At 36.5% G+C, this 23,724-nt stretch overlaps 1 protein-coding gene across 2 annotated transcripts in view; it reads left to right on the forward strand.

Moving 5' to 3' along the window:
• Positions 1–5,570: 5,570 nt before the first annotated feature.
• Positions 5,571–23,724, forward strand: part of LOC121427225 (lisH domain-containing protein ARMC9-like) — a 60,676-nt gene continuing 42,522 nt past the window's right edge. For both annotated transcript variants that reach the window (XM_041623525.1, XM_041623526.1), the window contains exons 1-4: positions 5,571–5,752; positions 21,208–21,347; positions 22,486–22,608; positions 23,515–23,691. In XM_041623525.1, the coding sequence (XP_041479459.1) occupies positions 21,270–21,347; positions 22,486–22,608; positions 23,515–23,691 (378 nt within the window). In that variant the 5' untranslated portion in view covers positions 5,571–5,752; positions 21,208–21,269. The remainder of the gene's footprint in view (positions 5,753–21,207; positions 21,348–22,485; positions 22,609–23,514; positions 23,692–23,724) is intronic.

The raw sequence follows: 23,724 nt of genomic DNA on the forward strand, positions 1-23,724 counted from the left end.
GACATCATCGTATACAGCGTCAGCGTGGTCAACGGTAATGATGATGACGTCGAAACGGAACATGAGAAGTGTAATTTTTTGACAAGACGACGAATTCCTCGGTTGGTTTCTGCACTGCTCTGATTGTCACATCGCTTCTTGTTGCCTCTCTACTTGTTACTCTGGTAAATATTGTATTTAAGAAATTGCAATGTGGTCATCCTCATATTCATCACCCTCTCCCTCACATTGTCTCTGTCAAGGCTTTCAAAGTACCCCCCCCCCTGCATGGAGGATTCATGATCGCCATTATGTAGAACTCAAGAAAATTAGAATAGTGTCATGTATACTAGGCATTCGATTTATTAGCATTTCTATCTTTACTATTTTTATTTAAAGGCCATTACTCAGTGACACTTTTGTCTTTGAAAATTTAGACTTTTGAAGTATTACTTTTGTTCATTGTTATTATTGATATGTTTTAATTAATACCGATGCTTGGGCTTGAAACAACTGTACGAAGATGACAATGGCGACGCTGAACTCGATTAATACTCCAGCCGCCATTTTAACATGTATGCGTATTGATTTAAAACTATAGGACCTTGACACTGATCTCTGTTCATTTATTCAAAATAATGTATGAAATGATAATACATTATGATAAGATTTAATCGTAGAATTCAATATTCATTGAATGACATGACATGGTCGTGACAGTAAAAAAACGGGAAGGAATCATGCTTATGCAGGGTGCCGCTATACATTTTTGAAACTGAATCTAATGTTACTACATGTACTTGATTTTTATAATTTAAGTCCTACTTCCATTGCCGAGCTAGTGGATGGTGGGGTGTCTCGAAAAGCACCCTAAACACGTATTTTCCATAATTCTGAAAATGCACCCCTTTAAAAGTATTGGTGTGTGAAACTTTACCAAGTATTTGAAACAAAAGAATAATCTTGGCAAGTATTCTTTATATTGACCCCCTAAACAAGTACAACGATATTTTTATTGTTACGTCACTGTCGTCGGTTACCTGATTGGGTTAGTAGTACAGCCACTGCACCTCGAACACCTCGCGCAAATCATACTCTAATTAAACACGTCAGTGTATTGACTCTTGGGGCAAAAAGGCATCCTTTATAAAAACATTTTATATTTTTACACCCTTGCAAATTTGATCCTATAAACACGTACTTTTTCTTGCGAAAATAGATACCATTTTTATTATATTAGTGTTTTTGACACCCTTAATTCGTTTACGTACGTAACGTGCCCTATCTTGAAAAAGACATCCTTTTACGTATTTTCTTGATCGCGCATACTCGCCAAATTAAAGTAAGTGACCCCCCCCCCTTTACGAGCTGCTCTATTCTGTACCTTTTGGAGTTTTTCAATATATATATATCATGCTGAGCTGTATACTACGTCACCATAATCAAAATATGGGAGTATACGAGACTTATAAATTATAAACTGATTCACCGTTTGTCAGTTGCATTTTATTCATGCTTTGATCTAAATTATTATGTTTTTTGTTCTTATTTTTGTAATTTTATGTTATGTTGGCCCGGGGGGGGGGCACTTACATTGACGAGTAGATACCATGCGCGACCAAACAAAAAGGATGTCTTTTTCACGATAGGGCACGTTACGTGATAAGGGTGTCAAAAACACAAAAATAATGAAAAGGGGTATCTATTTCGCAAGGAAAATTACGTGTTATAGGGTCGAATTTGCGGGGATGATCAAACAAAATTAAAATGTTTTATAAAGGATGTCCTTTTTGCCCCAACACTTCGTGTTTAGAGTCCGATTTGCCCGAGTTGTAGAAGGTGGGGTCGTACTAAACTAAATAAGGTAAAGCCGATGACCGAAGGACCCGTAACAATAAAAAATTCCTGTATGATGGGGTGTCCAAACTTCGAGCACTTTTCAAAAAATATTCATCAGGCTTATTTTTTTCACAAAATATTCATAATTTATACAAAACCATTTCAAGATAGAGTTACCACATTGACGGCAAGATTGTAAACTATAAAATCACGGACGAAAATTTAAAGTAGGTCAAGGGGTTTCGCCGGCATCGCGATCTCAAAATTCTATTCCGATCGGTGAATGCGGGCTGTACTGGAAAACTGTTCAGAAAAAGTGTGACCTAATTTCGAGCACCAAAGCTTTTGTGGAGATTTAAACAAAAACTCAAGCTCAAAAAGTGAAATAATCATATCAGATTGATGGCAAAATGCTATAGAATCGGTTAGTACCACATTTAACTCACATTTTTGATGATTTCTGCAAAATGGTGATATCGTGATGCTTGTTGATTTCTTCAAAACGGGCGCTAGCGGTGAATTTGCCGATCTTTTGCCAATATTTTCATTAATACTGAACTATAATCCTAAAGAAACTTTCACCGAAGGGTAATTTTAGGTAGCTTTTCACGTTGATGATGTCAGATTTTAAGGATATTGGGTAGTTTTTGAGATAATGACCGTCCGCGAAGCATGGACACGCGCGAAGTTTGGACTCACTGCCATGCATACTTGTTTAGTGGTTCACTTCAGGGAATATTTGCCAAGCAGTGGCGTAGCCACGGGGGGGGGGGCCTGGGCGGCACATGCCCCCCCCTGAGATTTGGTGTGCCCCCCAGAAAAAAAATTGGCCGAGCCAAAACAAAGGAGAAAGAAGAAAAGAAAAAAGGAAAACAAGAAGAAAGACAAGGAGAAAGAAGAAAAGAAAAAAGGAAAACAAGAAAAAAGACAGAAGAAAAAAAAAGAAGAGAAAAATAAGAGGAGGAAGACGAGTGAATGAAATAATGTGAGGGGAAGACTTGCAAAAAAAAAACTTTCATGTTACTATATAAAATTTTCGTGGCGCTTTGCTCCAGAATTGCCTGTTCGATGAGATTCATATCTTGCTCAATAGGCTGATATGGAGCAAGTTTTGAAGTCAATATACAAAACATATTTTAGCTCGGATATCGACCTTTCATTATTTTTTCATTTACAAATTTAAGTGCTCTGAAAATGTCCGTTTTATGGTCTACATATCAGCATTTTAAGCTCACGCTGCGTTGTCACATTGTTTGATTGGCCAAGTTCATATAGTCTACGTGTATTCCATAATGGTCCATTAAACAAATGTATTCAGAATGCCCAGATTCTATGTCTAAATCTAAAACATTCGCGATAGCCTGCATGTTGTTTATTCAAAATGTACTTAAATTATCAAGTTTCACATCAGAATATCAATAATTGTCTGCTCACGCTTCACGATCTCATTATTAATGATACCCAATTAACTATATCCTATTACTGATTTACAAAATATGAATAGAGTGCCCTGCTTTTAGGTCTAAAATCTCAATTTTCTTCCTCTAGAGCTTCGCGCTCGCATCAATTGTTTAGTTACATACCTATCCGATTTATTAATACAAAAAGTGCTTAGAATGACCATTTTTTAAGTCGGAATGTCAAAAAAATCTGCTCGCGCTTCGCGCTGGCATTATTGAAATATATACCGTCTTCGTGGGTAACTGTAAGCAGTCCTTAACAGGTCCCTTTTAGATAACGCTAGAACAGTTAATACAAATTTCTGCTCGTGCTTGGCGTACGCAGTAACCATCTAGTTACATACGAATCTTGTTCAGGATCACACACAACATTGCCCAGAATATCAAATTTTTGGGACAAAGTACACTGTTAGAAAAAATAAAAGAAGTTCCTGCAGCAGAGTCTCGAGATCACCTGTAATCTTACCGAATTGCGTAATAATCATTCTGTAATTTCATAAAACGAGTATTTTTCTGCAATTTAACAGAACAGGTCTGTTTAAAAAGGGGGAAAAGGGTGTTTCATTCAAGGAAATTTGTAAGATTCCATACATGAAATACCAATTTCCTTTAAGATTACGCAATTCGGTAAGATTACAGGTGTTCTCGAGACTCTGCTGCAGGAACTTCTTCTATTTTTTCTACCAGTGTACATGAAAGTAAAAAAAATCGCTCGCGCTTCGCGCTCGCACTTTTTTTTAAATAAGGCTTATGAGATTACTTTATGTTTATGTTGTTTTATAAGAATAAAACTAAGAAGTGACTGATCGGGGAAAATGTAGGTGAAGATAATTTCGGGCCCCGTCCCCTATTGGCGAAAGTCGGATCCGCCCTTGTGACACATACGCACACATCAGAAAAAATGGCCGGTGTCCCCCCCCCCTGAAAAAGCAAGGACCCCCCCCCCAGGAAAAAACCCTAGCTACGCCACTGTTGCCAAGAGTATCGTTTTGTTTCCAATACTTGTTAAGGGTAGGGTTTCACACGCCAATATTGTTAAGTGGTGCATTTTCAGAATATAGGGTGCTTTTCGAAACCCCCTGGTCGCGCATGGTATCCACTTGTGAATGGAAGTGCCCCAGGGTATATGTTGGTAATATTTGTAATTGTTCAAAGCCTTGCTGAAAAGCAGCTTCTAGTTGAAAGCAGGCTTTATAACCGTGATTGAATATTATAAAATACAATGCAAATGCAATACATTCATTCAACGATCGTCTCAATCGCCCTAGAAAGTTAAACCAACAATCTTACATACTTTCTGAACTAATTTTTCGATATGCCTTTTTATTCCAGGTCAAATTTTCGTCACAAGTCAGTCACGCACTTGATTTAATGCGTAAATCGTTTTATTTTATGTTACTGCAATTCACATTGCACAGTGCATTCTGTTTTGACAGTTGACACTCTGGCATCCACTGATGAACATTGTCCTGGTCGGAGTTATGAGCTGACTCGACGTACGTTTGTTTCTCCTTTCTGGACGTTTTGGGGGCATCTGTCCCCACTCACATAGGCGGCGAAAGCGGGGGGGGGGGGGGGGGGTTGTCCTCTCCCCTATAAATTTGAGATGGGGGACCGACCCCTAAAACTTCTGTTTAGAAACTTTTTTTTGCTTGTCAATTTTGTTTCCTGCGCCCTCCCCCCCCTAAATTAAGGTGGACCCGGCCCTGAAATTTTTGTGGTCCCCCTACAATTTTTGTTGATACTATTTTTGTGTGTGTGTGTCGATCCCTTAATTTCAGGTGGACCGGTCCACCTGAAATTAAGGGATCGACACACCCTACCCCCTCTTAAAATGTCTTGGCTTCCGCCGCCAATGCCCACCGCCCCCACCCTGGCTAGGCGCGGCTAGGGGCGCGGCCTACCCCCCCCCCTTCTTCCGCCTATGGTTTTTAAACCATATAGTCCCTTGGGCTCTTTCCACCCGGTACCCGTGTATCACACGTACGCACGTACGTGACGTAATCTTCATCTCTAACCTTTCCACCCGGTACTCCCCTCGAGTATGCAAATAGTCTAATTTCAGACAACTTGAAATTCATAAATTCCTAATTTTTGACCAATATTGTGTACATTGTTTCTGACCACTGCAGACAGATTTTTTTATCATAACCTATTTTAATTTTCATACAATGGTCTGAAGTTTGTAGTAACCATAAAGGTTGATGTATTAGTTAATTCATCCACGAAGTTATCTGTATGATAATTTTTGGTATGTAGCGCGCATAGCGCATGCGCAATTACACATTGAGTGATCTTATAGTTTACATTCGCAACGATAATATAGGCCTACCGTAATCGAGATTTCGACGTTTTTATTTCAATCTACTTACAATACACGAGGCTATACTTTTCGTAACTGAAGCCCAAGACTTTCTATCAAAGAAGCATTTTTGTTGTGACGATTTCACTTCACTACTCTCATCACCTAGATGGTAAATATGAATATATGTGTGAGTGATTAGTCTTTGGAATGAATGAAAACGGCAGCGGGAATTGTAATGCAGCTAGCCCGTGTCACTGGGCATGAGCAACTCTGCCCAGTCCGCTTGTCCTGTCTGCACTGCAGTATTAAACCTGCGCTGTGCGGCTGTGACCCCGGTGGGGTCACTCACCCGCAGAGAGGGGGACGCGTATGATGACCATGACCGTTACCACAAATGCAAGTAACCCTCTATTGCAGTCAATATCAAGGACATTTTGTGAAATTTACCCCCCTATTTTCATGCAAAACAAGGAAAAATTTGCAGTAAAATGGTACCTTCAAACACCCCTATCATGCCTATATTTTGTATAAATTATTTGTAATGTAAGGAAACTTTTGCCCATTTCGCAAACTTATTCTTAGGCCGAGGCCTACCCCTATCATGCCTATTTTATTTCAAGGACAGGGCATATATAGTTATACCCTTTCCTCATTATAGAGGAAATTGCAACACAGGCGAGGGAGTGCTCAGTCCTTAAAGATGACCAAGAGCCATGTCATACTGATACAATAATTAGGCACGGCCGTAGTCACTAGATGGCGCTGTCGCGGAAGTGCTCAAAATTTGTACGTAAGTTTCGTCTGCTTGTCAATGAGTGAAATCGCATAGCGATGCGATATCGTCAAAATTAAGCCCCTGTCAGCGCGGATGAATATGATATTTTCTCTTTGTGATTGTCCTCCCGTGCGATGAAAAATATGTCATCGTAATGCATAGGTCTTTCGCGAGCTACCGAAGTCATTTTCGTGCCCCAAATTCCATGAAATCTTCCAAAAATAACCATGAAAGTGTCGGTAAGTCAAAAGTGTCGTGAGTTGCTCTCAATTCTTACCTTATTTAGTTGCATTTCTTGCAAAATGGGTCTCGAAGGGTTCTGGATTTTCCGTTGATTGTGAAACTTGAATTGATTTCCTTTCTGTGTCTTGCAGTTAAATTGCAGCGCGGGGAATCGTAAGGGCTGTGGAAGCCCTTCTCAGTGAGGTTTACAAGCTGAGCTGCCCTTGAATTTGGTCGAATTTCGAGCCATTTTAATCGCGCGCACGGGATGATTAATTAACATAACAATTAGCAGATTAGAGATGAAGATTACGTCACGTACGTGCGTACGTGTGATACACAGAAATGAAATAGAACTTGAATCACATGGAATCACAGTCAAGAAATGCTTTGTTTTCTTTGTTTGCTAAATGATTTCCTGAATTTAAAATCATGAATAAACACCAGAGTAATGACATGAAGGAGATAATCATGGTCATATGAGGAATAACTAAATATTTTCTGAAAACGAGTGAATATGATGGGGCAATAATGTGCATGCACTGGAAAATGAACATTCACCTCACTGTCAGTCACTCAGTGCCGTGGTGTCAGTCACTCAGACACAGTGCTTTACTGCCTTTTACTAGCTGGCCTTTTCTTTGCACTGCCGCCGCCACTGGTTTTTCTTTTGCCAACTAGATTAAAACTCATTTATTAACCCGTTGCCAACGGGAGCCGGATATATACGGTTCCCTAAAACTCATTCATGTACGGGAGCCGTATATAGTCGGTTCCCCAAAGGCTATTACTCGCATTCATTTGCAGGCTTTAAAAATACAATTTCATACTATGTTTCTGCCTTTTCTGTGGTATAATTACAATATCCATTAATTAAACTACACATTCCAGAAAGTCATACATTTTTACCTTTTGTTTCTATAGTTTATAAAGCATTATAAAACGAGTTATGCTTCGATGAGAGTCCAATATTGGTGTACAGTGGGCATTGCCGCGATGAAAGCTTGATTTCAATGATTTTCAGTTTCGCAGAACCACGTATATACCGTATTCAATAAAACTGAGGGAAAATAATGGGAGCAGCGAAATGCAACCCAAAACGCACGCAGAGCTGCGTGCGTGCGCTGATATGATCAACGATAGATCGAAAACGATCGACATGATCGATACTATATTACGGATGGGGGTGTTCAAGGGAAAGGGGGGGGGGTAATGACAAGGGCTGAGTTTGTGTTTGAATTTATTTGGGTGAAGAGGCTGAGGTGATGGGTCAAAAATATATATGCTGATGGCTTCAATTCGTTTAGGTTTTATTATTGATTTATTTATTTATTTTTGTATTTGGAAAATTTCTCTTATGTTTTTTATTTGACACAGGAAAAAAATCAATATGTTGGAATTTTCTGTAGAAGTTTCTTCTTGATGCATATAATTATCATCAATGTTATTTATAATTATGTATTGGAAGATGTCTGACATTGTGTTTTATTGTAACATTCCTTAAAATATTATGTTTCAAAGTTCTATTTGTTATATGTATATATTTTTGTTTATGAATTGAAGTTGTCAATAAAAACTACTCAATACAAAAAATTGCTTGTGAGGTTTCAAAATGGCGCCGTTGATAAAATATAGGAAGAAGAAAAATCATGGTTTCAGTTTATAACACATAGATTTTTGTTTCTTCTTTCATTTAGGTGCATTATTTTGCCTCTTGAAAATGGTTGTCATAATATTCAACTTCATGAACTGATCAAGCTAGATCAAACTAGAAGAGAGTACACGACTTGATATCGATTTTTATAATCCTAAACAAAAGTGTATACAGCTGGCTATTGAGAATACCTCGGATCGTACATACACTCTATTTTGTTCTAACGATACGGATGGGGTAATTGATGGAGGCATGGCCCCCTTTTCTTTGAAAATGACAAAAGGGCATCCAGCGAAGATCAATAAAGTTGCCACTTACTAACAATGTAAAATAGTGACTTGAAAGGGAAGGATGTACGGATGAATTCACCCTTTGTCAGTTTGTTTCAACCACAAAGAGTGATAAACACCGTGACATAGGCATAATCATGCTAATGAAGACGTGTTATTTACGATGTACAAAGTATATGAAGCATGTTTTATCCATATTATCTCATATGAATTTTCGAAAAATCTAAGGTTTCCCCAATTGATTTTATTCTGATGCATGTTATCGTGGTTTGGTTTGACCTGCATATAAAAAATGTGATGCGATACAGGGGCGGATCCAGGATTTTGAAATAGGGGGGAGGGGCGCCAGCGGCGAGGGAGCGAAGTGACCGAGCGGGGGGAGGGTGTGGGAGGGGGGATTCCCCCCTCCCACGGCAAGGACTTTTTCAAAAAATCATGTCCAAAAGTCGTATTTTCAGAGCACCTTTAGAAGAAAAATGCACACATAAATCACTGTAACTTCATGAATAAAAGACACATACTGACTCATTTAGGAGCTGGTTCCCAGTCACACACCGTATAAGCGGTCATTCAAAACATACATTTGGCAAAGGCTCTTCACTTGCTTGCATCGTGTGATTGAAACGTCAAATTTAAATGATACGAAACTGAGACTTGTAATTGATAAGTTCCGAATAATCCATTCTGTTTATTGTCATTTGTGTATTTACATTGTGTGTTTCAAACGAGAATTTAAAACTATTTTTTTTTTCGATTTTGCTGACAATTTTTTTAAAAAGATATTGTAATCAGCAAACCTACATAGATTATCAAACATTAAAAATGGGGTAAAGGGGGTTAATGTCGCAATTTCTACTTTTTAACAATACACAATGTGTCCTCGGGACGTTTTTCCCCAGCACGAAAGTATTTTTATCCTCCCCCCCCCCCCCCCCCCGTCACATAAAATCTTCGCTCCTTACGCTGACATAATAGCTGCCTATATACACAGCAAACGCGGAGTGGGGTCGACTGGTGATTGAGAATATACAATTTTGCTCCTTGATAATTCGTTGGAATGATTGCTTCGGCGAAACTTATTTAGGGCGCCCTGGATAATATGCCTCTGAATCTACCAGAAAGTGTAAAAGTTAGTTACATTAAATACAAATATGTCTGACCTATACATTTCAGTGAAAACGTACATGACCAAGGCAGAATGATAATGCTGCGCACGTGGCGCCCGATATAGGGCTTCATCTTTGAGTGAAGAATAATATCTGGGATAGACATTATCATTCGCATCGTTGACACTTTCTCTCGCGATCTGTTACTTACAATTTACATGTATTTGCCATAAAGACGGACAAACGCATGTTACAAAAAACACAAAATTTCGGGGGAAAAATGATATCCAATCCAACATCTTCATACTGGTCAATGCACTGCAACTCATGTCCCGATTACAAGTGGTGCATCTTTCCAACCAATCGACTTGCGCGCCCTGGAATTTCGGAATTTACATATTGCAATAAAGTATGACAGAGGTGCATTTGTGCGAACACAAAGGCCATGAGCGTAAGTTAAAATATAGTTTTGACTAGATCTAGCCCTTGAAATTGACTACATTGTACCAATCCAGTAAATATAACCATCCCCCCCCCAAAAAAAAAAAAAAATCCGGCGAAAATAGGGGGGGGGGGGGGCGCGCCCGGGGCGCCCCCCTCTGGATCCGCCACTGCGATAGGAATCCAGAGCATGGAGTAAATATGCATTCCATGGATATATTATTCGAGAAGATAGAGGGAATGAAAAAGCAGAATATATTGAAATAAAATATCTATGTTTATGTCTGCAAACAGGCCTATAATGCTTTTCACGGAACAAATGATGTAAGCCGGGTGATAAATAAGTAGAGCGCCTGGATCACAATGTTTAGTGGATATTATATGAATTATTAATCATTATCATCATGCGGCTCGTTTTATTATTTTTTTAATTGCTTGTTAGAAGAGTGCATATTGTGATTCCATATACGTACATTCGGTTATTTGTTTTATTTTTGGCCGTACTCCATAGAATATAACAGACGCTCAAGTTTAATACAGATAAATATGAGATAAAGCAATCAGTACATGAATTACTTAATAAAGACAATTAACTAATTAATTAGAGATAATATGTATCAGTCAACATGAGCTGGAATATGATATTTAGGCAGGCGAGAATGGCCTTTCTGTGTATCTCTTTTGAAGCGCGCTCTTCCTCTTACAGTTCTCTAATTAATTGGTTATATTTGTATTTTCATCGGAGCTCTTATGGATTGTTGGCTACAAGGAAAAAGGAAGGGGAGAAATAAAACATAACAATTATTTTAATACATCGAAATTCTGTAAAGGTGAAAGTACCAGGTGAGAAATTATATACACTTACGACATTTTAGAATTTTACTTTGGCAATGCAGGTTATTATTTTCAGAGTCCTTTTTCATCTTGACGAAATTGTATATTGAAACAAACTGAACGCAGGAAATAATAATTTCCAAAAGGAACGTTCCTAAAATGTAATCAAATCATATTGTCCGAAAATTTGACAGTGAGTGTGGCGAATCAAATAGGGGGGGGGGTGGGGGGTTAAACGATGGAATATAATTTATATGCACTATAATTAGAAAAAAAAGGTTTAAAATAGTAATGGTGTAACTTGGGTTGCGATTTCATTGCTGACCTCTATTTCCTCCCCCTTTGCTTGTCAGAAAAAAAGTAAAGAAAAAGTAGCGGATTTATAGTCCCCTCCACCGAGAATTCCTTGGTTCACCGCCGATCTCTAACAAATAGATTACCAGAAAAACCGAAAATGTCTTTCTGGTCACACTCATTTTTTTCCATTTTAAATTGTCCAACATATACTTTGTTATATGTTATACTTTCTTGCATTTTTCCATGCATTACTAATCATTTGTTGATCATTAAATCCTTTGCACATAAATGTCAAGAAATTAACCACACACGTTCTAAACTAGTGAAATAAACTGAGAATTGAGTAAGTTCACAATAAATACAACGGATTGCAGGAACTTATTGTATATTCTTGGATAATGAAAGAAAGGCAGAATGTCTTGTTTATAATACAAATATAATTACTAGAATCATGTGATACATAAAATTCATTTTTTACACAAATACATGGTAACGTCTCCGTTGGATTCTGAATTAAGGAAATAATTTGGAGGTTTTGTTGAACATTTCTCGACGACGTAAAATCTAGACGTCATTTGAAATTGATTATGTGCCGAATATGCCGGGCACCTATCCTAATATAGGTTCTATTTTTATCATGGGTTGGGCTTGGAGGGCCGGGCTTGGACATTTTTCTCTGATGACGAGATAATACTAAGAAGGGAAAAAATAGAGAGAGGGCCGGGGGGCACGGAACAGGAGATGGAGAAGAGAGGGAGAGGATAACCCACTTGTCTGCGCAGTGTTATAGTACATTTTTTTCGATTAAAAGCGCCTCGTATGAAATTGAACCCTACCCCCCCCCTGCGTAAGCTACTGATTGAAGAGAAGGGAAAAAAGTAAAGGGAAAATAGAGGAGAGAGAGAATATAAGTATATGTTGACTAGAGGTAAGGGGATTAACTGATTCTTCTTTCGGGCTGCGCCAAACATGACAATAGCAATATGTTTTAAATCAAATTAAACTAAATTCTTTTATTCTTTCCATGTAAAATAGTCAAATGTTTACATAATATCAATGATAACAATTATAAACATTACTATCAACACCAACAATGATAATAACAAATAATAAAAGAAAATATAACAATCGGATGATAAAAATAATAATATTGATAATAATAACAACAATGATTAAGATTATGAATATAATGATAAGACAAAGAAAAAGATAAAATAAAAAAAGAAGACGAAACGGAAAAAAGATGAAGGGAGAAGATAATGGTGATCATGGGGGATGGGGTGGGCTAACTTAAATAATTGGATGATAAATGATAAATAATCTTCATAATAATTGTCGTATACCACCTTGCAAATTTGTGGATTGGTAAGAACTGCTCCCTATCGAGAAGATTATGATTTCTTGTTCAGAAAGTATTACTTGTATGCATATAAAGATATTTTGAAGATTCATGATTTGGCGGACATACTTTTAAAAAGAATATCATGTTCTTCATTTTTTTTCAATTTGCAAGAAGAGAAAAACAGAGAGAGAGAACAAAATAAAGCAAAACAGGATGACGGGAGTAAAGGAATAATGAGAATAGGTAAGAGAAGATAAGACGACGAAGAAAAAAGGGAAAAAGAAGAAGCACAAACAAAATCATAACAAGAATAAATAGAGGGGAAATAGAAAAAGAAAACTTAGGAGATGGAGGAGGTGTAGGATTGCACAATTATCAGTGAAGAAGGAGGAGAAAAGGAAAAGGGAGCATTATAAAAAGAAAAAGGAAAAAAAGGAGGATTTCATTTGCAAGAGGAAACAAAGCAAGACTATATCAAGGGAGAAGGGGGGGTCTATAAATAGGAAGTATAAGAACAAAAATATGAGAGATCGAACAGAAGAAGAAAGGAAATGAGGATGATAAGATAAGAAGAATATCGAAAAAGAAGAATATGAGAAGAAAAGAAATGAGAATAATGATATTGATAATAATAAGAAGATCGAAAAAGAAGAAAAGGAAGAAGAAAGGAAGGGCCAATGATAATATTATGATAATAGTAATATCAAAAAAGAAGAAGTCCAAGAAGAACTTCAAAACCCACATCACAAACAATACATTCTCAAAGAAGTCACTCTGTGCGGACATAGCACTTGAGAGACAGGTGAGCTCTGAACTCCGTGCAGCCAAAACAGGAAATGAACTACGCATGTGCGAAAACTATCGATCGATCAATTCACTCATCGTCGATCGCACACACGCTTTTGTAATCAACGATCCAGCTCGCACGCACGGAACAATGGAGCTGCTCGAACTTGACATGGTCGGCTGATTAATCTCGTTTAGGGTGTTAGATCATATTGTACTATGCCGTCGCGAACGGGTTAATATGTTTATTGCAATTTTTGAATAAATGGTAAGTTACAAAGTGGAAAATAAATGAAGATAAAAATAATTTGGACTAAAAACTTGTCATGCCATCACCCGGCCCCCCCCCCCCTCTAAAAAATACACACTATCTTGAATGACTTGTTAATTTAATTTGCATTGAAAAAATAAATAATTGTATTTATGCGCTTTTTTATTTCTCATTCTTTCTGCCAGAATATCAGATGCCATCTTGAATAACCTCACCACCAGATTGAACTCCTAAACATCTTGACAATGACTATCTACTGAGATATCTTGCCTTCTTGAGATTGGAAGTTTTAAGTTCAAGTCAGAGTGACCTAAGGCCCTACTAACAAGAAGAATCCAGATTTACATAAAAACAAATCCCACGAAAGATACAAACTGATTTTACTCTTAATGTGTAGTGTGTATGTGAGACACTGTGTTTGTGTTTATTTTGAGGAGGACCTGTCTCTGTTTTTATTATTTTATTGACTGAATGAAGGATCAATACCTAAAAGTGAGAACTGATTTTTGAGGAGAGTACATTAGTGTATGATTTTGAGTGAATTTGATTTGAGTAACTGTTTTTCTTTATTATTTTTCTCATAATTATTATTTTGCCTTTTATTATATATTTTCAGTTATATATTGTCAGTTTATTTAAAGGGGAATGAAACCTTCGGAACAAATAGGCTTGTGTAGAAACAGAAAAATCAAAGAATAAGAATAAAGAAAGTTTGAGAAAAATCAGACAAATAATGAGAAAGATATGAGCACTTGAATATTGCAATCACTAATGCTATGGATATCCTCCCATTGGCAATGCGACAAGGATGTGTGATGTCACTGATGAACAACTTTCCCTTTGGTGGACTATAAAATACCCTAAAAATATATCTTTTTGCTTTTTCTTATGATGATACAAACTCTTTATCCATGATGTATTCTTAAAAAAATATGTATTACATGCCCTCGTGTAGAAAGAACACATGATCTATGGATAGATGTGATAAAAGAGGCAATTCAAGTAAAATATATACTAGGGTAATGGGGAGAGTTGTTCACAAGTGACATCACACATCTTTATCATTGCCAATTTGCTATCTCCATAGCAATAGTGATCGCAATATTCAAATGCTCATAACTTTCTCATTATTTGTCCGATTTTTCTCAAACTTTTGTTGATCTGTTTCTTTGATTTTTCTGTTTTCACACAAGCTATCTTGTTCCAATGGTTTCATTCTCCTTTAACATTAAGTTGAACTTCCAAATTTGATCAAAGTGTTCAATTCTTGGGATAGAATTTTATCAGGTAATAAAACTGAGTTTGATAAATCTAAAAAAGGACACTGAAAAAATATGAACACTTGGAGATGCTCACTAAGAAGAGGAAAAAACATGAAAGGAATTGGAACTTAAGTGGATGTTATAGCATGCCTTTCGCAGATCTCCAAGCACCAGGAATCATAGGCGGCGGAAGTGGGGGGGGGGAAGTATCCCCCAAAATTTGAGGTTGGGAGGGGACGATTCCATCCCCCTCAATTTTTTGTTGATAACCTTATTTTTTAATTTTTTTTGGCTTGTCAATTTTCAATTTTGTTTCCTGTGTCCCCCCAAGATATTATTTGGTCGCTATCTTTTTTTTTTTTGGGGGGGGTCAAAAGATTTTGGCGGTTCCCCCCTAAAATTTTTGGCTTCTCCCACCAATGCCAGGAATGTTGATGTTCAACTGAGAGTTGCTGAAGTGGAATCTCCGTTTGTCTGTGAACTTGTTATAGAGAATGATTATTCCAGGACAAGTTAGATGATATTACCCAGCCCATAGCATACATCCCAACAATGGAATGGAGGCAATATACCCCTACATGAAGTATCATATTATCTTTAGGTTGGTTTGGAAAGTAAGTCCTCTAGTCAATATTAATGTCTGCCCAACAAAATGGTACTATCTGGCAATTTGGTGGTTCAATCACAAGCAGAAAAAGTTTAGTAAATTGACACTAGTAAGACAATTAAACAAATATAATACAGCCAAACTGTCTGACCCCTTACTTGACTACTGACTTAACTAATTATTGAAAAATGACAAGGGATGCTTAGGCCCTTTGTAACCATTTCATTGGGCAGACTGAAGCAGATGACTAGAATTCATACTTTCATGAAGATGAAGGAACATCAAAATGATTATTACAATTTAGCAAATATGAATTTATAACACTGTTATGGTTATAAAAAATAATGAATTTCTATGAAGTAAAATGACAATACAATGTAAGACATAACTGCAATAAAGTAATTTCATTTCCAAAAGATATCTTCCATAATTTAATAACCAAATTTCTCAAGATAATATTTCTTCTGCACAAAGTGTATGAAATGCTCAGTGTAAATCATGCTGTTTATAAATCTCTAGGAATTTTTTTTTTCAAAATGAAAATACATGTAAACTTAATCAAAACCAGGGGTGGTGGATCCAGGATTTATCCTGGGGGCACATTTTCAGGATGAAAATTTGTCAAGCAAAAAAGGCCTTACGGGGGGGGGGCATTCTTTGATGAAAATTGCATATTTTCAGTACATCTTGACTGTAGCTCTCAAAGGGGGGGGGGGGTTGAGCTAGATGTGCCCTCCCCCAGATCCACCAGTGATAAAAATCAACATTTATGAAAGATTGCATACCTTATATTCTGAATTGGTAAATTCAATGCATATGTCTACAAAATGAAACTGACATGTTTGGATAAATTGCTTATTTTTGTTTCAATAAAGAATTCATCAATAACAGCTTAGAGTTATTAAGAAAACATCAAGAAAAAATAATATTCTGATATGCAATAACTATATCTATTTTATATATGCTTTTTTTCCATAAATGTAATCCTTGACATGGGGGGCTGGTTTAGTAGTCAAATTCACCCCCCCCCCCCCGTTAAGTAAAATGCTTTATCAAAATAAGATTATGCTATCATTTATAAATTACTGCATTTTGGAGCCCATTAAAATTCAAAATGAATCATAGAGGGCAGTGCCACACCTTATTCACTGAAATTAAGGAGGGGCATGCACAGCTGAAAAACTATCAGCAGGGGCAATAATTTTCACTGCAATGTTAGATATCCTAAAAAAAATCCTGAAAACACATAATTAAAATGAAATTAAACTCCCAGGAAGTGCCCCTGTATACTATTACAGCCCTTGACCTGTACATTCTCAAGGGGTTCAATAATTCCTTCTCTTCCCTTGTGGAGTCGGTTCGGGTGCGAATGTGTCTGAAAAAATAAGTAAGAAAAGGATCATTAGTAAAAATTGTAGAGAGAACAGAACATATCATTTTTAAAAACTTTAGCAAGCAAAAACAAAGATTGATCTGGCATTGGAAAATAAAAGGAAATTAATTAACACCGCCCCCCCCCCCCCACCCCCCCCCCCCCCGCTTCAACATTTTTTTGTTGTTTGCTTCTGCTTACAACTTTATAAATTTACCCGATACACCTTTGAAAACTAAATTTTGGCTCCATTATCATGATTATGCCACTGTTCAAGTATTATTTATTTGGAAACCAATGCTAAAACTATAAGATGAAATGAAATTATATAAAGAAAAAAATATATATTTCACAAAGTATAAAATCATAATGATGTACGTAGGTCATGTTGAAATTAGACCCTGGACTGGACTCAAAATTAGATCAAGTGTAGTGTAGACCAAATGTAAATTAGACAAAGTGTAGACCAAATGGCAATTAGAATTTTTTTAAACCAAATGGGTCAAGCCCATTTGGTATATGTATAAAGACTAAAATATATGTATATAAGTTAAAAAAATATAATTAAGTAGCCTAGGTTGTGCTGAAATTAGACCAACTGGACATTTCACAAAATGAGAATTAGACCAAGTGTAGACCAAATGGGTTTAGCCCATTCGGCATTAGACTAAATGAGAAGTGGGCAAATTGCATGTGAACCAAATGAATATACATATTTACAAAGTGGAACTGCATGATATAAAGCCAATTTTATGTACCAGTATTTGACAAAAAAATATATAATTATGTAGGTTATGCTGAAATTAGACCAACTGGACATTTCACTAAATGAGAATTAGACCAAGTGTAGACCAAATGGCAATTTAGTAGACCAAATGGGTTTAGCCCATTTGGCATTAGACCAAATGACAAGTGGGAAAACTGCATGTAGACCAAATGAAAATACACCAGAAAACACATTTCACAAGTTGGGACTGATATAGAGAGCCGTAGCAGACGACGGAGATGGGTACATGATCTGCGTCCGCAAAAAACGCGCACGCATCTATGTACTAACATGAAAAACATCATATGGGACGATCTGACTAAAAATCGCACATGCGGGGCTATTTGAGAGTCACAGCAGAGGACGGCTAGCAGACGCCGACGGGCGCGCGCATTTAGCGAGCACATCGTGATCGTTTAAACTATCGATAGTAAGGACAGTGCATTAACAGGGACCCGCGATGTCTATGACTTTTTTGACCCATGTTGGTGCTATGAAATTGCTATTTTTTGCAGTTTAAATGAATTTTACGTAAGTTTTAAGTGGTTTCACATGACAAATTAGATATTAAGAAATTTTTTGATATCATTCTTGGGGACAACAAACATATTTTGAAATTCTTGTTGTCCTGCCTAAATTTCAATAATCCAAGAGAACTTTATTTTTCTTGAAAAATAAAAGTAGAATTCTTTGTAAAAATAAATGTAGAGTTGTCCACATAAAAGATACAGAGTATGATGAGCGCGCCCTCTGCGGCTGGTGACTCGGCGACGGAATTTACTTCCCGTGATCGTTATCCCCTTTTTCCTGACCCCTATTTCCATCAGATCGAGGACGGTGAGCACCCCTATTTTCACTACTTCGAGGAGTGTTCTCTCCACGGACGTTACTTGAAATTGACCCCTTTTCCCGCGATTTTGGTAACGGTCATGCGGTCCGCAAGTCATATTGAGTGACCCCACCGGGGCTGTGACTGTGTGCTGATGCTGAATTACTTGTCTTGGCTCAGAAATGTTTGGACATTTTGTTTGCTTTCTCTTCACCTAGTTAATAAATGCTTGATTTTTTGCACAGCCAACGACTACTGAACAACTGACAGTTGTTCATCATTCAAAGTCAAGACAGCTGGCAGCCGTCTGTTTCAAGGATTTTTTAACAATAACTTTTTTTTTAATTCTTGTACACAGATGGCTCGCAATCATCAATTCTTGTCTTCATAAAAGTGTATAAAAAGAACTGGACCAAAATAAAGGTTATTCCGTTATGGACTGAAAGGCACCGAAACTTGGAAAAAGTATACTTAAAAGAAAAAAATTGTGACTGGTACTAGTGTAATCTGATTTTTTTTTTCATTTGAAACTAAAATAAGTAAAAAATAAGTTAATGGCACTTTTCAAATTGGGTGGTATTTATAAATTTTTAGGAAACATGTAATTATTCCATGAAATAAGCTGATTATCAATGTTATTTACATTTACTTTGATTACCATTGTTTTTCCTTAATGTCTAAGCCTTAAGTTGATCCAAGATTAAGCTATTGTTTTTGTTTAGTTTTTAACTGTGCTCTCATTAAAAAAAGAACATACATGTATGCGCTTCAAATAAAAAAAATTATCTTATCAAAATAATGTTTTTATTTTATTATTTTCAGTAGATAAGCCCTTATGTTTTAAAAGATTTGAGAAAAATTAATATAAGGCTGTTAACATGATTGCATTTTTAATGTTAGATCTGATTTTGCCTAACACAAGGCCCACGGGGGGGGGGGGCACTTTCATTAACGAGTGGATACCATTCGCGACCATGGGGTCACAAAAAGCACCATAAACACATATTTTCCATTTTCTGAAAATGCACCCCTTAACAAGTATTGGCATGTGATTGTGAAACCCTACCCTTAACCTACTGGAAACAAAACGATACTCTTGGCAAGTTCCCTGTTGACCCTCTAAACATACCCTCCATACTGTGATTTTTTTATTGTTAAATGTTATGTCATGGACGGCAGTCGTAGGTTTTACCTTCACCTATTTCCTTGGGTTTAGTACAGCCCCATCTCCCACATCTCGTGAAATCGTACTCTAAACATGCAGTGTTGACTCTTGGAACAAGAAGTACATCCTTTATAAAACATTTTAGTCTTAACTTTTTACACCCTTGCAAATTTGACCCTAAACATGTGCAAAATGTAGCTTTCTTAGTGAAAATAGATACCCTTTTTTCATTATTTAAAGGTAAAGTCCACCTCAGAAAAATGTTGATTTGAATCAATAGAGAAAAATCAGACAAGCACAATGCTGAAAATTTCATCAAAATCGGATGTAAAGTAAGAAAGTTATGACATTTCAAAGTTTCGCTTATTTTCAACAAAATAGTTATATGAACGAGCCAGTTACATCCAAATGAGAGATCGATGACGTCACTCACTCACTATTTCTTTTTTGTTTTTTATTGTTTGAATTATACAATATTTCAATTTTTACGAATTTGGTGATTAGCACATCATTGCTTGAAGCACAAAATGTTAAAATAATGGAATTCCACGTGTTCAGGAAGGAATGAAACTTAATTTCACGTGACAATGACGAGAAAATAAAAATATTTTATATAATAAAATACAAAAGAAATAGTGAATGAGTGATGTCATCAACTCTCTCATTTGGATGTAACTGGCTCGTTCATATAACTATTTTGTTGAAAATAAGCGAAACTTTAAAATGCCATTTAACTTTCTTATTTTACATCCGATTTTGATGAAATTTTCAGTGTTATGCTTGTTGGATTTTTCTCTTTTTATTCAAATCAAGTTTTTGTTGGGGTGGACTTGTCCTTTAATAGTGTTTTTGGTCGCGCATGGTATCCACATGTCAATGTAAGTGGCCCTCCTGGCCACAATGCCTAAAGTGATAGAATCACAATTTGAAAGGCTGCCCACCCCTCTTCCAAGGATAAAATTATATGGTAAAATAATATCAGCCAAAACTCTCCTAGGTGATACATGTGTGGTGTGATATACGTTTTGACCAAAGTCTTCACAGCTTGGTAAGAGCTGGTGAATATTTGTAGATTTTGAAGTAGTTTTTCTTTTAATTATCATTTTGATTTGATATTTATCTTTCAGAGTAATACAATCTAAATTCGACAGGTCAAACTATTTTGACAAGTCAACATATTCAATCACAAACGCTATCTTTTATATACACAGGCATTATCTCTCACCACAGGAAAATCCCAATTTCAACTCCAAAATCCTCTCAGAAATGTCCAATTTTGCCCATAAAATATCTGGAAACTGCCATATTTCCAAACCATGTGGCGGCTCAGCTAAGATTGAAGAAACAGGGTTACCAAAAAATGCGCTGAACACACAAAAAAAATTTTTTTTTACAAGTTTGCAATTTCGCATAGAGTTAAATCCAGGGTTAAAGTTAATCTGTCAATTAGTCTGTGGAATTTATAGCTGAGCAATAGTCGCCAGAGGAAATGTCACGGAACCATGTTCTGCGTTGACTCAACATGTAGTTATAATTCAAGTACTTCACTTACTTACATATGGTATTCACATATTGTTGTTATCTGTGTTGCCTCTCTTTTACCAGGTATAAAGAAAGTGCTGTAAATTGGAGGAAGAGAATAGCTGTTGAATGTGCTGTGCTGCCCCATGATGGGGTCTAAACGAAATGGAAGTGCCACGACAGTTGTCGCCTTTGAAGGAGAGTTGAATGGTATTGTAAAGGAGGTGAGTTTTATACATTTTAAAATCTAATGACTGCACTTCAGACATGACAAATCTCACGCATTGGGTGAGATTTGCGCATTAGGGACTCTTGCTTACCCCATTCCAAGGGTTCATTACCATCCGGCCTGTGGGGAATCTACAGGTAGGACTATGGTATGCCAATGCTGTACACAGCACACAATTTAAAAAATCATTGAAATATCACTTTTGTGACCAAACATACTAATTTCCACACAGTTTCAAATTATTTTTCATTAGTAACTTGGGCTAATTTTTGTATTCACCAGGGCGCTCAAAGACTTGAATTTTGGGCATATTTTTGTGTATGCCCTCTATTGGTGGAAAGTAAATATGGCACAACAATTGTAGTTTTTCAATCTCTATTCTTAATTAAGAAAAAATTATTCAAAGAATCAGATTTACTTAAGAGCCAAATTATTTGATGAATAGCTGTAATGGAACCTGACAGTGTACAAAAATCAGGCATTTGTCCCAAAGAAAAAGAGAAAATAAGCCAAACATTGCCAACCTTTTCTCATCACAAAGGGAGGAAAAACAGAGAACAAGGTTATATCATAACCTTGTTCATAGAATGAGTGGCTTACCCCTCCCCCCACACCAACATTCTCAACAGCCATTCTCATTATACATTTACTACACTATGTCTTGTAATCTCATACCAAGTTCCGGTTCCCGGCCTTAAGTCCGCACAACGTTTGTATCTCTGCTGTGCTTTCATGAAGGTGTCACAAACATTCAATGATTTTCAGTTTTGGTGTTGGTGTTGAGAGCACTGAAAAAAAACCTGCCGAGCCTTCCTTTACGTGTAGCTTGCTTGGCACAGGAGATAATACTGATCATCATGATATAGACAGTAGTGCTGGTCAAAATTTGATTTCAATATTAGTCATTTCTAACGCAAAATATTGTGGAGTCTGAAAAGTTGATGATACATTCGATGTGAACTATTGTTTCGTGATCTTGAGCAGGAAAGGCGGGGGATGAAAGCAACACTTCATTTTTGCTCTTCCATGAAGAGCTGGCATTTGGGTATCAAATTCGGAGTTGAAAGCAATCACATTTTTGTTACTTTGAATATGAAGAATGTTCCTCTTTCCCTTTTTTGTCTGTTCATCAGTACCTGGATTTCTGTGGTTTGGAACAATCACATAAAATCTTTGAAGCAGAGACCAAAGCTAAAGGTCGTCCAATCGAACAGCAATTGAAGAAGCCATGGAACAGACGAAAGGCCGATCTGCAGGTATTTTACAATTCAAACTAGAGCTTAAAGATCAAAGATCACCCTGGTTATAATTTGGTTCTTACAAAAGCAGAAAATTTTAGTGAAGACAAATTTTAGTGAATCAAAGACAAACACAGTTACGAAAGTTTAAACTTTCGATTTTGTGACATCACAGATGAGCAGATATAAATGTCATGTGATGTATATTTGAAACAATGTCATTTTTTATTTAAATAATATATGAAAAAAGGATGAATATTAAATAATTTGTGTGTTGGATATATCATCAAACACATCAATTCATACCCCCTTCTACAAGATTTTTGTCTCGCCTGCGTAGCGGAGCGAGATATCACTATTTCCGCTTGTAATCACTTGTAGTGTGTGTCATGTACATGTATCAAGTCATCTATTCTGATGTAAAAATTGATAAACAAGAAAAAAAATAAATGTGCTCCTTACTTGATAATTTTTGTTTCTTTTCTTTAATAGAGGATCATGTTTCTCATCTTAACCATTTGTTTGACAATTTGTCTGATTTAATAAGATTGATTATCAGTTCAGAGGTCATGGGTCATAGAGGTTAATACAATGCAACAAATTTAAAGATGCAATAAAAATCACAAGAAACAACAAAGAACATGACAGTGAACCGCAATACAAACGGACTTGATTTACAGTAATTTCTTTATGTTCATAAATTTGCTTGTTACTCTGTAATTATTCATTTTTCCTGAAAAATCGTATGGTAGATATGTCTTTTGTTTTATGATTCTATGTTAGTTTTGCTCCATTCTATTAACATTTTATTTTCTGTTACCAGTAATGGAGTTTATAGTAAAGTATATTAATATCCCAAGTCCAAGCATCTGTTTTAATAACACAATGCAAACCATGTTTTCCCTTCTTTTTTTCATGATGCAGTCGGACTTACTCGCTCTTTTCAAGACTGGAGCTAGGTATGAATTCTTTGCTATATGGGATGATAACATTCCTGAGCAGGTCAGAAGCAATGATCCAGTCTGTAAGAAACTTGAGTTCTACCTCAACATCTACTTTGCAATATTTCCGATCAAATACCAAATGATGACTGGCAAGAAGGTGAGCTTATACTGTACATGTACTCCCAGTATT

Source organism: Lytechinus variegatus, chromosome 14 (assembly GCF_018143015.1).
Source record: "Lytechinus variegatus isolate NC3 chromosome 14, Lvar_3.0, whole genome shotgun sequence".
NCBI lineage: Eukaryota > Metazoa > Echinodermata > Echinoidea > Temnopleuroida > Toxopneustidae > Lytechinus > Lytechinus variegatus.